A 14,191-nucleotide genomic window follows, 5' to 3' on the forward strand; every position below is an offset into this window, starting at 1 on the left:
GAAACGTTGCCTATTTCCTTCGCTCCATAGATGCTGCTGCACCCGCTGAGTTTCTCCAGCATTTTTGTGTACCTTCTGTCAATGATTCATCACCTGATTCTGGGATGGTTGAGAGTATACACCAAGTCAACGTGTCACATCGAGAACTAAAGAGAAAGGAAGGGTATCCCAGTGTATGTGGTTACTTTAAGTTTTCATTTCTGAACCTCAAGTAATTCGCCATAGATATTAAGGAATCCTTAAACTGAGAAAATCTTAGTCAGGATTTCTGCCCAGCTGAGTAATTTAATTACTGTTCCATCGCAAGAAGTGGTAGGGACTGAAGTAGATAGAAATGATGTTCTCAGTTAAAACATCTCCCAGCTGTCAGCCTGACGGGCATATCTGTGCTTGACACACATCAGTTGAGTTGAATGTTTAATCCATTACCTCCCTGAGTCAGGTGTCATCAATTTGCTCTTCATGTCTTTGACATCCATCAATGTGCAATAGTCCCTACGCTTGCAGATTGCCACTTTGCGACTTCTATTACCCATAACGTAATAACAGAGAACATTAAACTGCCCAAGCGATATATGAGGTGCTGCTCTTCCAATTTACAGCGGGCCTCACCCTGGCCATGGAGGAGGCCCAGGACAGAAAGGTCGGATTTGGAATGGGAGGGGGAGGTGAAGTGCTGAGCCACCGGGAGATCAGGTTGGTTAGTGCGGACCGAGCGGAGGTGTTGGGAGAAGCGATCGCCAAGCCTACGCTTGGTCTCACCGATGTAGAGCAGCTGACACCTAGAGCAGCGGATGCAATAGATGAGGTTGGAGGAGGTTTAAGTGAGCCTCTGCCGCACCTGGAATGACTGCTTGGGTCCTTGAATGGAGTCGAGGGGGGAGGTAAAACGACAAGTGTAGCATTCCCTGCGGTTGCAATGGAAAGTGCCCGAGGGGGGGTGTGGGTGGGAAGGGACAAATTGACCAGGGAGTTACGGAGGGAGCGGTCTCTGCGGAAAGCAGACAGGGGAGGAGATGGGAAGGTGTGGCCAGTGGTGGGATCCCATTGGAGGTGGTGAAAATGACGGAGGATTATCTGTTGTACGTGACGGCTGGTAGGGTGGAAGGTGAGGACAAGGGGGACTCTGCCCTTGTTACGAGTGAGGGGATGGGGAGTAAAAGCAGAGTCACGGGGTATGGAAGAGACCCTGGTGAGAGCCTCAGCTATAGTAGAAGAGGCTGAAGAATGAGGACATCTCTGATGCCTTGGTGTGGAACACCTCATCCTGGGCGTAGATGGAAGAATTGGGAGTAGGGGATGGAGTCCTTGCAGGAAGCAGGGAGGGAAGAAGTGTAGTCCAGATAGCCATGGGAGTCAGTGGGTTTATAGTAGACGTCGGTCAGTAGTCTATCACCTGCGATGGAGATAGTGAGATCTAGAAATGGTAGGGAGATGTCAGAAATGGCCCAGGTGTATTTGAGTGCCGGGTTTGAGAGAAAAACGATGATTTCTTTCCAAGCCAGCCTGGGGAACTTACAGTTGGTGTTGGTGAAGATAAACACAAAATACAGGAGTAACTCAGCGCGTCAGGCATCATCTCTGGAGAAAAGGAATAGGTGACATTTAGGGATAAGATCGAGACTGATGTTGATGTTCCTGGTGAAGATGGTGTTCCTGAACTCCTTGATCCTTAATTCTTAATTAGGTCCTTTACTCTTAACTTTGGGAATACCTGGTCTAGTGAACACAGGAATAACAGGTGGTTTTATGGTAACCAACCCCTGCTGAGATGACACACTGGGATAGCTGGACCCTGATTCAATCCTGACCATTGGTGCTGTCTGTACGGAGCTTGTACATTCTCCCTGTGGGATTTTCCTGGGTGCTCTGGTTACCTCCTACATTCCAAAGACGTATAGGTTAGTAGGTCCACAAAATTGCTGGAGAAACTCAGCGGGTGCAGCAGCATCTATGGAGCGAAGGAAATAGGCAACATTTCGGGCCGAAACCCTTCTTCAGACTGGCTAGTAGGTCATTTGTCTTTGGTAAAAGAATGTAAATTGTCCCTTATGTGTAGACTAGTGTTAGTTTCCGGGGTGATTGCTGGTCGGCTTGGACTCAGTGGGTCGATGGGCCTGTTTCCGCACTGTATCTCTAAAGTCTAAAGGAAGCACATTTGTAAAGACATCAGCACAGCGGTGCTTGAGTTCAGATGAAGCAATCCCAGAATACCACAAGGGTAAATATTTGGTGATCCTCAGCAGAATTAGTTTCAGTACGCAAGGAGCTATGATTTACCAATGTCCAGTGCCTTCAGAAGCAATGGAAGACAGGAATGAATAACTTCCACTGACCAAACAAGTTTGCACAATTGGGACTTCTTGCACTAGAGCAGCCAGCCAGAATTTTTTTCACAATTGAGAGGTTTGACAGAATTAATTTTGACAGAATTAATCCTATAATTTTTTTTTCCACTGGCAGATTTGTGAGGAGAAATCTTATCAATGTTGTCAATAGAACGGTGATCAAATATCTTATTTTTAGCTGGAGACTATCATTTGCTTTCTCAAATCCGCCTTTGAGAAGGTAGCAACGAGTTGGTTCCATGCACTGTGTAGGAAGGAACTGCAGATGCTGGTTTAAACTGAAGAGAGACACAAAAAGCTGGAGTAACTCAGGCGGTGAGTTAGGTTGAAGGTTTATCATTCATGCTGTTCAATAGGACATTTTAGGATTCGAGCCAGCGGTGAAAGAAGGAACACGAGTTCGTAACTAGTTCATTTAGACAATAGACAATAGGTGCAAGAATAAGCCATTTGGCCCTTCGAGCCAGCACCGCCATTCAATGTGATCATGGCTGATCATCCCCAATCAGTCCCCTGCTCCTGCCTTCTCCCCATATCCCCTGACTCCGCTATTTGCATTTACAACTCCCATTTTAAAATGGTGTAAAACATTTTTTTTTTTAAGAGATTATTTCTATTTAAGAATGTAACAGCATTTAACGGCATTTCGACCACGTAACGTACACATGGACAGGTACACAGATAGGGAAGGTTTAGAGGGGTATCGGTCAAATGGAGGCAAATGGGACTAGTGTAAATAGGGTAGATAGACACAAAGTGTTGGAGTAATTTCATACTTTCAGTTTTTAAGAAAATGACCCAACCCTTTCCCTCCAGAAATACTGCATGACCCGCTGTGTTACTCCAGCCCTTTGTGTCTATCAGCGGTGTAAACCAGCACCTGCGGCTCCTTTCTACACAGTGTAAACAGGGTATCCTGGTTGACTTTTTTGGTCGCCCAATTATAGGAAGGATGTCAACAAAAATAGAGAGAGTACAGAGGAGATTTACTAGAATGTTGCCTGGGTTTCAACAACTAAGTTACAGCGATAGGTTGAATAAGTTAAGTCTTTATTCTCTGGAGCGCAGAAGGTTAAGAGGGGACTTGATAGAGGTCTTTAAAATGATGAGTGGGATAGACAGAGTTGATGTGGACAAGCTTTTCCCTTTGAGAATAGGGAAGATTCAAACAAGAGGACATGACTTCAGAATTAAGGGACAGAAGTTTAGGGGTAATATGAGGGGGAACTTCTTTACTCGGAGAGTGGTAGCGGTGTGGAATGAGCTTCCAGTGGAAGTGGTGGAGGCAGGTTCGTTGGTATCATTTAAAAATAAATTGGATAGGCATATGGATGAGAAGGGAATGGAGGGTTATGGTATGAGTGCAGGCAGGTGGGACTAAGGGAAAAAAAGTTGTGTCGGCACGGACTTGTAGGGCCGAGATGGCCTGTTTCTGTGCTGTAATTGTTATATGGTTATATGGTTATATGGCATGGACGGGTTTGGCTGAAGGGCCCATTTCTATGCTGTATGTAGGTATGTTACAAAACCTACCTGAATCGTGGCTGAGCATCTGCCCCACCCCTTGTGTGTGATTTTGGCGCTGTTTGGAGGGGGCGGGTTTAAAACGCGATTTTTACTAGGCTGTTCCAATCGCAGATGTTCAGCCTAGTAAATCATTAACGGAGAATCGCTGCAAGACCCGGTCGCAAAAGCTATTATTAGTTTTATAGGCCTCGATAATATAGATATAATAGTTTTAAAATTACTGTCTCATTCCGCAACCTCTCGCAGCCCCAGGGTTTTATAGAGCAAACAATTAAAGGTATGTACCTTATTTTTACATTAAATGGGGCATATATATAACCCTGTATATCAAGTTATCTATAGCGAGTAGTTCATTTTGGGCTTTTTATATCCCGCAGTATTTTTCTCGGCATTTGAGGGCACTAATCCAGCGCGATGTCAACGTTCTAAACCAGCGCGTTCCACATGAACCCACTAGAAAGCCGATTTAAATGGGCATTTATTTACAGCAATTGAACACTAAATTCTTTCCATTTGGCCTATAAATTAATGTAAATTAGATATAAAAATCATGTTATATTGTGAATTATTTGTGAATAATCTTTGGACACTTAGGCTATTTAAAAATGTTAATCTTTCCTTAAGAAATGGGCTTTTGACTATCCAAGATCACAGCTTTTTTGTAATGTCCATTGAAAATCAATAGGGAACAAGATGCTAATTTCCGAGTATGAAAATGGCCATAACTTTTTTAATACTTGAGATATGAAAGTGAATTTGGTGTCAAATTAAACTTATTGTTATGCTTTATCTGATGGGATAAATTGCAGACTTGATTTTTAAAATCTCAAAATTTTGTAACATTGCTACTGTATGATTCTGTGGGAACTAACTTGAGAACTTGCACGTGCATTAAGTTTTGTATTAAGTTTTGGATTTCATTATCCAGCGTTCTAACATTTTGTCTTTGTGCTTCTGTTCCTTCAGCTGAGCCATTGCCTTTAATGGACATGTGCAGAAGATCCATTCGCCTTTCTCTAGGCAGGGAGCGACTGCTGGAGATAGAAACTCTACCAATGCCAGCTACTCTGAAGAATTATTTACAATACCAGTGATGAATAAACTGGTACTATACTAACAAAAATATCAATGCAAAGCGATGGAAAGATGCAGTTTACATGATATTTTAATCTGTGGAGGACACCATAGTTGTTTGAAATAGTGACTTCCAAATAGACTCTATTTAGCAGAACCAGAATTAGGAGATAACATTAAGAGAATTATTTGCAGTGTTTAAGAAAAAACTAAAACCCTATTTTAACAGTCAAACAGTAACTCATGATATCCTCTTCATCCATGAATCCTCTTTATATCCGTAAGTAATTTAGCTTATTGCCCCTTTCGATCTACAGTGTTCAAATGCATTGTGTCAAATTAGCCGGGTAATCACGAGGATATCTTCTTGGTATTGTTTCTGTTTACAATTGAAACCGAATGTGCAACTCGGAGAGATCCTTGAAGTCAATGATCAGACGATGCACATGATCAAAAGGGGCTGTTAGACAACAGCTAACTGCAGATATTGGCATGAAAATGTTTACTAGTGTGCTATTGATTTTAGCATGACTGATTTGGGATCTCGCTGTTCAGGTACAGTGACAATGTATGCCCATGACCCTGTCTGTATGCAAGAGCTTCTAGTGGCAAATTCCCTCAGGAAGCTTTGCATGTATTTTGAAACACTACTGGAAGGTCACACAATATTCAATCTTACAATGCTCAAGTCACTTTTTTAAATGGAACAAAGTTTTACAAAAGCTTTCACTTCATTCAGGCTTGTAAACTTTGTACATCGCAATGTACTGTTTTGTGTCGGGTAGTTTGTGCAGAATCAGTGAGACTGCAACTCCAGCCCTTTCACATGATGGGAGTCCAGTCATTTAACTTCTGCTCAGACCAGACCTTTTTAAAGATGCTGCTGCTTAATTTTCTTTGACCTGTTTTTTCATAGTGTCTGCCTGATCAATTTATTTAGTTTTAAAACTGGAAGTTGTTGCAGTTGTAGGGTGTCGAATGTAAGGACAGTGTTGCCTTCAGAGTTTTAAATGTGAATTCACTGAATGACAAAGTTTCTAATAAAGTTTACTGTCCAAATGAAGTTGTTCCAATTCATGCTTTGCTGTGTGTGTGTGTGTGTTTCTGTGTGTGTGTGTGTGTGTGTGTGTGTGTGTGTGTGTGTCTGTGTGTGTGTGTGTGTGTGTGTGTGTGTGTCTCTGTGTGTGTGTGTGTGTGTGTGTGTGTGTCTGTGTGTGTGTCTGTGTGTGTGTGTCTGTGTGTGTGTGTGTGTGTGTGTGTGTGTGTGTGTGTGTGTGTGTGTGTGTGTGTGTGTGTGTGTGTGTGTGTGTGTGTGTGTGTGTGTGTGTGTGTGTGTGTGTGTGTGTGTGTCTGTGTGTGTGTGTGTGTGTGTGTGTGTGTGTGTGTGTGTGTGTGTGTGTGTGTGTGTGTGTGTGTGTGTGTGTGTGTGTGTCTGTGTGTGTGTGTGTGTGTGTGTGTGTGTGTGTGTGTGTGTGTGTGTGTGTGTGTGTCTGTGTGTGTGTCTGTGTGTGTGTGTGTGTGTGTGTGTGTGTGTGTGTGTGTGTGTGTGCATGTGTGTGTGTGTGTGTGTGTGTGTGTCTGTGTGTGTCTGTGTGTGTGTGTGTGTGTCTGTGTGTCTGTGTGCGTGCCTGTGTGTCACAACTGGTGAGGCCTGTACTCGCTGGATTTTCGAAGAATGAGTGGGGGCCTCATTGAAACATACAGAATACTACAAGGCCTGGATAGAGTGGATGTGGACAGGATGTTTCTACTAGTAGGAGAGTCTAGGACTCGAGGTCATAGCCTCAGAATTAAAGGGCGTTATTTTAGGAAGGAGGAAGAATTTCTTTAGCCAGAATGTGGCAAATTTATGGAATTTTTTGCCACAGAGCTGTGGAGATAAAGTCAGTAGATATATTTAATGCAGAGATTTTTTAATTTTTTTTTTTGAGATTGCAAGATTCTTGATTAGTACGTGTGTCAGAGGTTATGGGGAGAAGGCAACAGATTGGGGTTAGGAGGGAGGGATAGATCAGCCATGATTGAATGGTGGAGTTGACTAGATGGGCCGAATGGCTTAATTCTACTCCAGATCTTATGATCTTATGAAGGCACCAGAAAGCGACATATTCATTGAAGTCAACTGTGTTCTCGACCAGTTGGCAATAAGGTTTGCAAGATATATATGAAAGGGGAAGGACGTTATAGTCATCTTATCTTGCCTATCCAGAAATGCATACATTACACCCTTTCCCTTCTAACTTCACCATAGGTAACAATGTCTTAACTGGTTTCAAGAATATAAAGGTTCAAAGGTCAGTTTATTGTCACATGTATCAATTAATAGAAACATAGAAATTAGGTGCAGGAGTAGGCCATTCGGCCCTTCGAGCCAGCACCGCCATTCAATATGATCATAGAAACATAGAAAATAGGTGCAGGAGGAGGCCATTCGGCCCTTCGAGCCTGCACCGCCATTCAATATGATCATGGCTGATCATCCAACTCAGTATCCCGTACCTGCCTTCTCTCCATACCCTCTGATCCCCTTAGCCACAAGGGCCACATCTAACTCCCGTCTTAAATATAGCCAATGAACTGGCCTCGACTACCCTCTGCGGCAGGGAGTTCCAGAGATTCACCACTCTCTGTGTGAAAAAAGTTCTTTTCATCTCGGTTTCAAAGGATTTCGCCCTTATCCTTAAGCTGTGACCCCTTGTCCTGGACTTCCCCAACATCGGGAACAATCTTCCTGCATCTAGCCTGTCCAACCCCTTCATTGTGATCATGGCTGATTGTCCCCTATCAATAACCCGTGCCTGCCTTCACCCCATATCCCTTGACTCCACTAACCCCTAGAGCTCTATCTAACTCTCTCTTAAATCCATCCAGTGACTTGGCCCCCACTGCCCTCTGCGGCAGGGAATTCCACAAATTCACAACTCTCTGGGTGAAAAGGTTTTTTTCTCACCTCAGTCTTAAATGACCTCCCCTTTATTTTAAGAATGTCCAGTGAAATTCGATTTGCCATACTAACATACAGCCATACCACTAGCGATGCTGTCTGTGTTTTCAATTATCCCTTGTTATATAGGAATAGGAACTTTTTAAAATCCCTTCACACCCATTGAAAACGCTGAATTCTTCCATGCCTCCAATCCTGGAACTCTGAACACCTGGTTCTCCGAACCTATTCCCATTTGCCTCATCATACTAGTTGACTGGGCGAATATTCCGGAATTGCCTGCTGGAATTCCCTCACTTGGTTTCAGTTTCCTCTCAAAAGAATTCCTTAAAATTCAAGCTTCTGATGAACCCGTATATCAGACTCTCTGGGTAGCAGACTTATCACAATGCTCCTGGTTTACATGGGAACCTCCTGGAAATGTATAGGCATTTCTCACCTCCACCTCTGCCCCATCCTCATATGTCTCACTCGTGCTGTAATTTCGATAACTCTGTGAAAGCCCTCCTTTATTGGGTCTGTGCCCAACTAGTTCTTTATATAGAACAGAATTGAGAGCTATGTGTTGTGCAAGAGATTCCCTAAACCTGAGCCATCAGCCTTTTGCGCAACTCCTTGAGTAGATTCATTTGATCCTAGTTTAATTTAGAGTCACAGCACGGAAACAAGCCCTTCAGGCCACCGACTCTGCACCGACCAGTGATCACAGTACACCAGCTCTATCCTACACATACTAGGGACAATTTACAGTTTTTACCGATGCCAATTAACCTACAATCCCCGCACACCTCTTTGGAGTGTGGGATGAAACCGGAGCAACCAGAGGAAATTCACGGGGAGAACGTACAAACTCCATACAGGCAGCGTCCATTGTCAGGATCGAACTCGGGTCTCTGGCGCTGTAAGGCAGCAACTCCTATGCTGCGCCACTGTGCCACCCTGAAGTACATGGTTCGTGTATATTAAGTCCAAGGTTGACTCTGACTGAGGATCCAAGACTAGAGATGTTCACTTTCAGATGACCAAGGAGGACTGACATGATAGAATTGTCACCAAATGGGAAGCGTGGCTGGATCTTCTATTGTCCTGTCCTTTCAGGATGAATATCAGCAAATTGCAGGGACAATGGACAAGGAAGGTTTCGATGAGTATGAGCCAAAAGCGGGGAAATGGGACTAGCTGGGTTGGGGCTTCTTGGAAGAATTGGACCAAAGGTCCTGCTTCCGTGATGTACGACTTTGTGATTCTCAATTCAATACACTGGTTAATGGTGAAATTAAAGAAGAACCTTGCGATTCTGAATCTGAAATTCCTTCCCTCCCAGCTCCACAAACAATCTCTAATTTCCTTTTCCCCACTTCAGTGCTCTCCCATTTCATTCTTTACCTACCATTTGTCCTGCAATCCATGATCTAATTCTAAAAAAGAGTTACCCAATTAAATCTACTTGTCTGTTCAACATTCCCCTTGATATTTGCCATTCAAAATATATATTCATTTTTTGCTAATTATTATTGAAGCCGCTTCCAATAATCTTTCAGTTTGTAAAAAAATACTTAGTGGCCAGTATCAATTTTCACATCTATCACAATAAGGTCATCGTGCAATTATTCTCAACTGAGGGTCTAAAGGAACTACCTATTTATTGACAGTAAGTGGGGAGCTGCCTTTATCCTGTTTTGTTACTTCATTATTGTTAAAATGTGCATTTGTACTTGTGATATATTTGTATTGTGAAAACATTAGCTGCCAAGGAGTGTCTAGGGAGGTGGGTAAGGGTTATTTTGTTCTATATAAAAAACAAAATGGAGGGAAATGTAATGCAATACGTCAGATGTATTGTAATTTATTTTTCCTCCAATAAAAAATAAATATAATTCGACAAATTGTTTAAAAAAAAAAAATAATATTAATTCTCAACTATGGGATAGGCTGAAGATAGACACAAAATGCTGGAGTAACTCAGCGGGTCAGGCAGCATCTCTGGAGAGAAGGAATAAGTGACGTTTAGGATCGGACATTGTATGATTGGTCACGATCTGTTTTAACCTCCAGTAATTCCTCCAATTCAAGCCAATGTGAGTAAGTGCCCATTTTCATAGCATGATGCCACTGTAAAGAGAATTTAAATTATTCTGTGTAGGAAGGAACTGTGGATGCTGGTTTTCGCCAAAGATAGACACAAAATGCTGGAGTAACTCAACGGGAAGGGCAGCATCTCGGCATAGAAGCAATTGGTGACGTTTCGGGTTGAGACCTTTCTGTTATGTTAAAAAGGTTTTATAAAAACCCCATATTAGTTGTAAAATTGCCAGTTGCCTGTTTCTTTCTTTATTTTTTTAAATATTTTATTTTATTAGAAGTAAGTACAGTCATATGGCACCAAAGTGCCTAATATTATTTTTTCATAATACATTTTATGAATACATACACAAAAAGATTAGAATAAGAAAAAGAAGTTAGATAGAAAAGGATATAAAGATGTGAAATATATAGTGTTTGAAGAAAGAAAACGAGTAAATGAAGAAAGTTGAGAGAGAAAATAGAGAAAAGAAAAGAAAAAAAAAGGAGATCATTATTTATAATCTTGACCAACCCTCGTCCAGTCCTGAAACAGTTCTTTTACAATTGTGTTGCACCATATGATTCCAAAAAAACGACGAATGGAGACCAACTCGTTATGAATTGGTCTGATTTATCCATTAGGAGGAATTGCATTTCCTCAAGATTAGCGGTGTCCAACATACTTGCAATCCACATTTTAAGCGTTGGTATTGATGTACCCTTCCAAAATTTAAGTATTAATTTTTTTGCTATTATTAAACCATAGTTAAGGAATAGATTTTGAGATGTGTTCAATTTATTCCCAACTTCCATTACACCAAATATAATCATTTCAGTATTAGGTTCCATTCTTGTCTTGAATAATTTTGTAAATATTTCAAAAATATAATTCCAAAATCTATAAAGTTTTATGCAGGAAACTAAGGAGTGTGTTATAGTTGCCTGTTTAAATACTTTATTGAAAAATTGATACAACTCAGAGCTCTGTAAGACAATAATTTCCTCCGCTCTAGAAGTGCTGCCAGAAACCAAGAAGCAACAGGTAAAAAATCGATGATGCCTCTGAGATGAAATATAGGGGTCTGTATGTTATTTTATTTCAAACTTAAATCTTCTGTAGAGTTGATGGTTATGGCCTAGTTCAATTTATTCTCTCTTGTTGTTGGCCATTGCATGTCTTGGATGATAAATTATCAGACATTGGAGCACTCTTTGTTTAAATGGTTTGGCAGTTAACCAGAAAAAAAGATGCATTCGTAGGATTTTTAGAAGCATTTAAGCAGGAATTCAATCAAGACATTGGAGGAACAGCACCTCATACAACACCGGAAATTGGAGGAACAGCACTTCATATTCCGCCTGGGCAGCTTGCATCCTGATGCTCTACAACACTACCCAACCATTTAGTGTAGGTCCTGCTCTTGTTCAATGTACCAAAATGCAACACTTCACACTTCTCTGAATTAAATTCCATCAGCCATTCCTCTGCCCACCAGGCCAATCGATCCAGATCCTGCTGCAATCCTTCACAACCATCTTCACTATCTGCAAAACCACTCACTTTTGTATCAACAGCAAACTTGCTAACCTTGCCCTGTCTGTTCTCATCCAAATCATTGATGTAGATGACAAACAGTAACGGTCCCAGCACCGAACCCTGAGGCCCACCACTAGTCACAGGCCTCCAGTCCGAGAAGCAACATTCCACCATCACCCTCCATGGAGCCAATTTGCTATCCATTCAGCTACCTCTCCATGGATCCCATGCGATCTAACCTAGAGCAGCCTACCATGTGGAACCTTGTTGAATGCCTTACTGAAATCCATCTGCAGCTCTGCCCTCGTCGACCTTTTTGGCCACGTCTTCAAATAAATCAGTCAGATTTGTGAGACACGACCTCCCACATACAAAACCATGCTGACTGTCCCTAATCAGCCCTTGCCCACCCGAATGCCCATATAACCTATCCCTCAGAATACTCTCTAGGAACTTTCCAACTACAGATGTTAAGCCCACCGGCCTATAGTTCCCAGCATTTTCCCTGCAGCCCTTCGCGAAAAAAGCGCAACATTTGCCACCCTCCAGTCTTCCGGCAACTCTCCTGTATTTAAGGACGATCCATAAATTTCAACCAGGGCTCCCGCAATTTCCTCTCTAGTTTCCCACAATGTCCTTGGATATATCTGATCAGGCCCTGGAGATTTGTCTACCTTCATAGACGACAGTACCTTCAGTACTTCATCAACAGTAACACTGACTGTTCTCAAGACACTTCCATTGCCTGCCCCAAGTTCCTCCGTCCTACTGTCTTTCCCCTCGGTAAATACAGAGGAGAAATACTTATTTACGACCTTGCCCATCTCCTGTGGCTCCACACAGAGGTGACCGCCTTTGATTCCCGAGAGGTCCCACTCTCTCTCATAGAAACATAGAAACATAGAAATTAGGTGCAGGAGTAGGCCATTCGGCCCTTCGAGCCTGCACCGCCATTCAATATGATCATGGCAGATCATCCAACTCAGTATCCCGTACCTGCCTTCTCTCCATACCCCCTGATCCCCTTAGCCCCAAGGGCCACATCTAACTCCCTCTTAAATATAGCCAATGAACTGTGGCCTCAACTACCCTCTGTGGCAGAGAGTTCCAGAGATTCACCACTCTCTGTGTGAAAAAAGTTCTTCTCATCTCGGTTTTAAAGGATTTCCCCCTTATCCTTTAGCTGTGACCCCTTGTCCTGGACTTTCCCCAACATCGGGAACAATCTTCCTGCATCTAGCCTGTCCAACCCCTTAAGACCCCTCTCGAGTTACCCTTTTCCCCCTTATGTATTTTTACAATATTTTGGGATTGTCCTTAATGCTACCCATCAGAGCTATATCCTGGCCCTTCTGATCTCCTTTTTCAGTTTACTCCTTAGTTCCCGAAACTCCTCCAAGGATGCACTTGATGTCCCTGGTGCTGCCTATACCTGCCCCATGCATCCTTCTTGTTCCCTAGTGGCCAGTCTTCCAAGTGCCTTTAAGTAGTTTAGTTTAGAGACAGAAACATAGAAACATAGAAAATAGGTGCAGGAGTAGGCCATTCGACCCTTCGAGCCTGCACCGCCATTCAATATGATCATGGCTGATCATCCAACTCAGTATCCTGTACCTGCCTTCTCTCCATACCCCCTGATCCCTTTAGCCACAAGGACCACATCTAACTCCCTCTTAAATATAGCCAAATGAACTGGCGTCAACTACATTCTGTGGCAGAGAATTCCAGAGATTCACCACTCTCGGTGTGAAAAATGTTTTCCTCATCTTGGTCCTAAAAGATTTCCCCCTTATTCTTAAACTGTGACCCCTTGTTCTGGACTTTCCCAACATCGGGAACAATCTTCCTGCATCTAGCCTGTCCAACCCCTTATGAATTTTGTAAGTTTCTGTAAGATCCCCCCTCAATCTTGTAAATTCTAGCGAGTACAAGCCGAGTCTATCCAGTCTTTCTTCATAAGACAGTCCTGCCATCCCAGGAATCAGTCTGGTGAACCTTCTCTGTACTCTCTCTATGGCAAGAATGTCTTTCCTCAGATTTGGAGACCAAAACTGTACGCAATACTCCAGGTGTGGTCTCACCAAGACCCTGTACAACTGCAGTAGAACCTCTCTGCTCCTATACTCAGATCCTTTTGCTATGAATGCTAACATACCATTCGCTTTCTTCACTGCCTGCTGCACCTGCATGCCTACTTTCAATGACAGGTGGACCATGACACCCAGGTCTCGTTGCATCTCCCCTTTTCCTAATCGGCCACCACAGCTTGGCCCACTGAGTTCACACCGACTATTGATCACCCGTCCATTCCAGTCGTACGTTATCCCACTTTCTCATCCACTTCCTGCGCGCTTAAGCGATAATTCTATAGCGGCCAATTAGTTTACTAAACCGCACCTTTGTGATGTGGGAGGAAACCTGAGGACCCAGAGGGAACCCACACGGTCACAGGAAGAACGTGCAAACTGCACAAAAACAGCGCCCCAGGTCAAGATCGAACCCGGGGGCTTGGGGGCTGACGTTTCTTCGCGGACCGATTCCAGTCGCTATACAAGTCTGATGGAAGGCTGCTGATATTCAGTAGACGACGGCACAGTGGCACAGCGGTAAAGTTGCTGCCTTACAGCACCAGAGACCCGCATTTGATCCAGACAAGGATGCTTGTCTACGCAGAGTTTGCACGTTCTCCCAGTGACC

At 43.0% G+C, this 14,191-nt stretch overlaps 1 protein-coding gene across 1 annotated transcript in view; it reads left to right on the forward strand.

Moving 5' to 3' along the window:
* LOC129703730 (SPRY domain-containing SOCS box protein 1-like) overlaps window positions 1-6,008 on the forward strand; it is a 206,673-nt gene extending 200,665 nt beyond the window's left edge. Inside the window, 1 exon segment of the mRNA XM_055646418.1 lies at window positions 4,842-6,008. Coding sequence (XP_055502393.1) covers window positions 4,842-4,969 — 128 coding nt within the window. The 3' untranslated portion in view covers window positions 4,970-6,008.
* Window positions 6,009-14,191: the final 8,183 nt, after the last annotated feature.

The sequence above is a fragment of the Leucoraja erinacea genome, chromosome 14, assembly GCF_028641065.1.
Source record: "Leucoraja erinacea ecotype New England chromosome 14, Leri_hhj_1, whole genome shotgun sequence".
Classification (NCBI taxonomy): Eukaryota; Metazoa; Chordata; class Chondrichthyes; order Rajiformes; family Rajidae; genus Leucoraja; species Leucoraja erinaceus.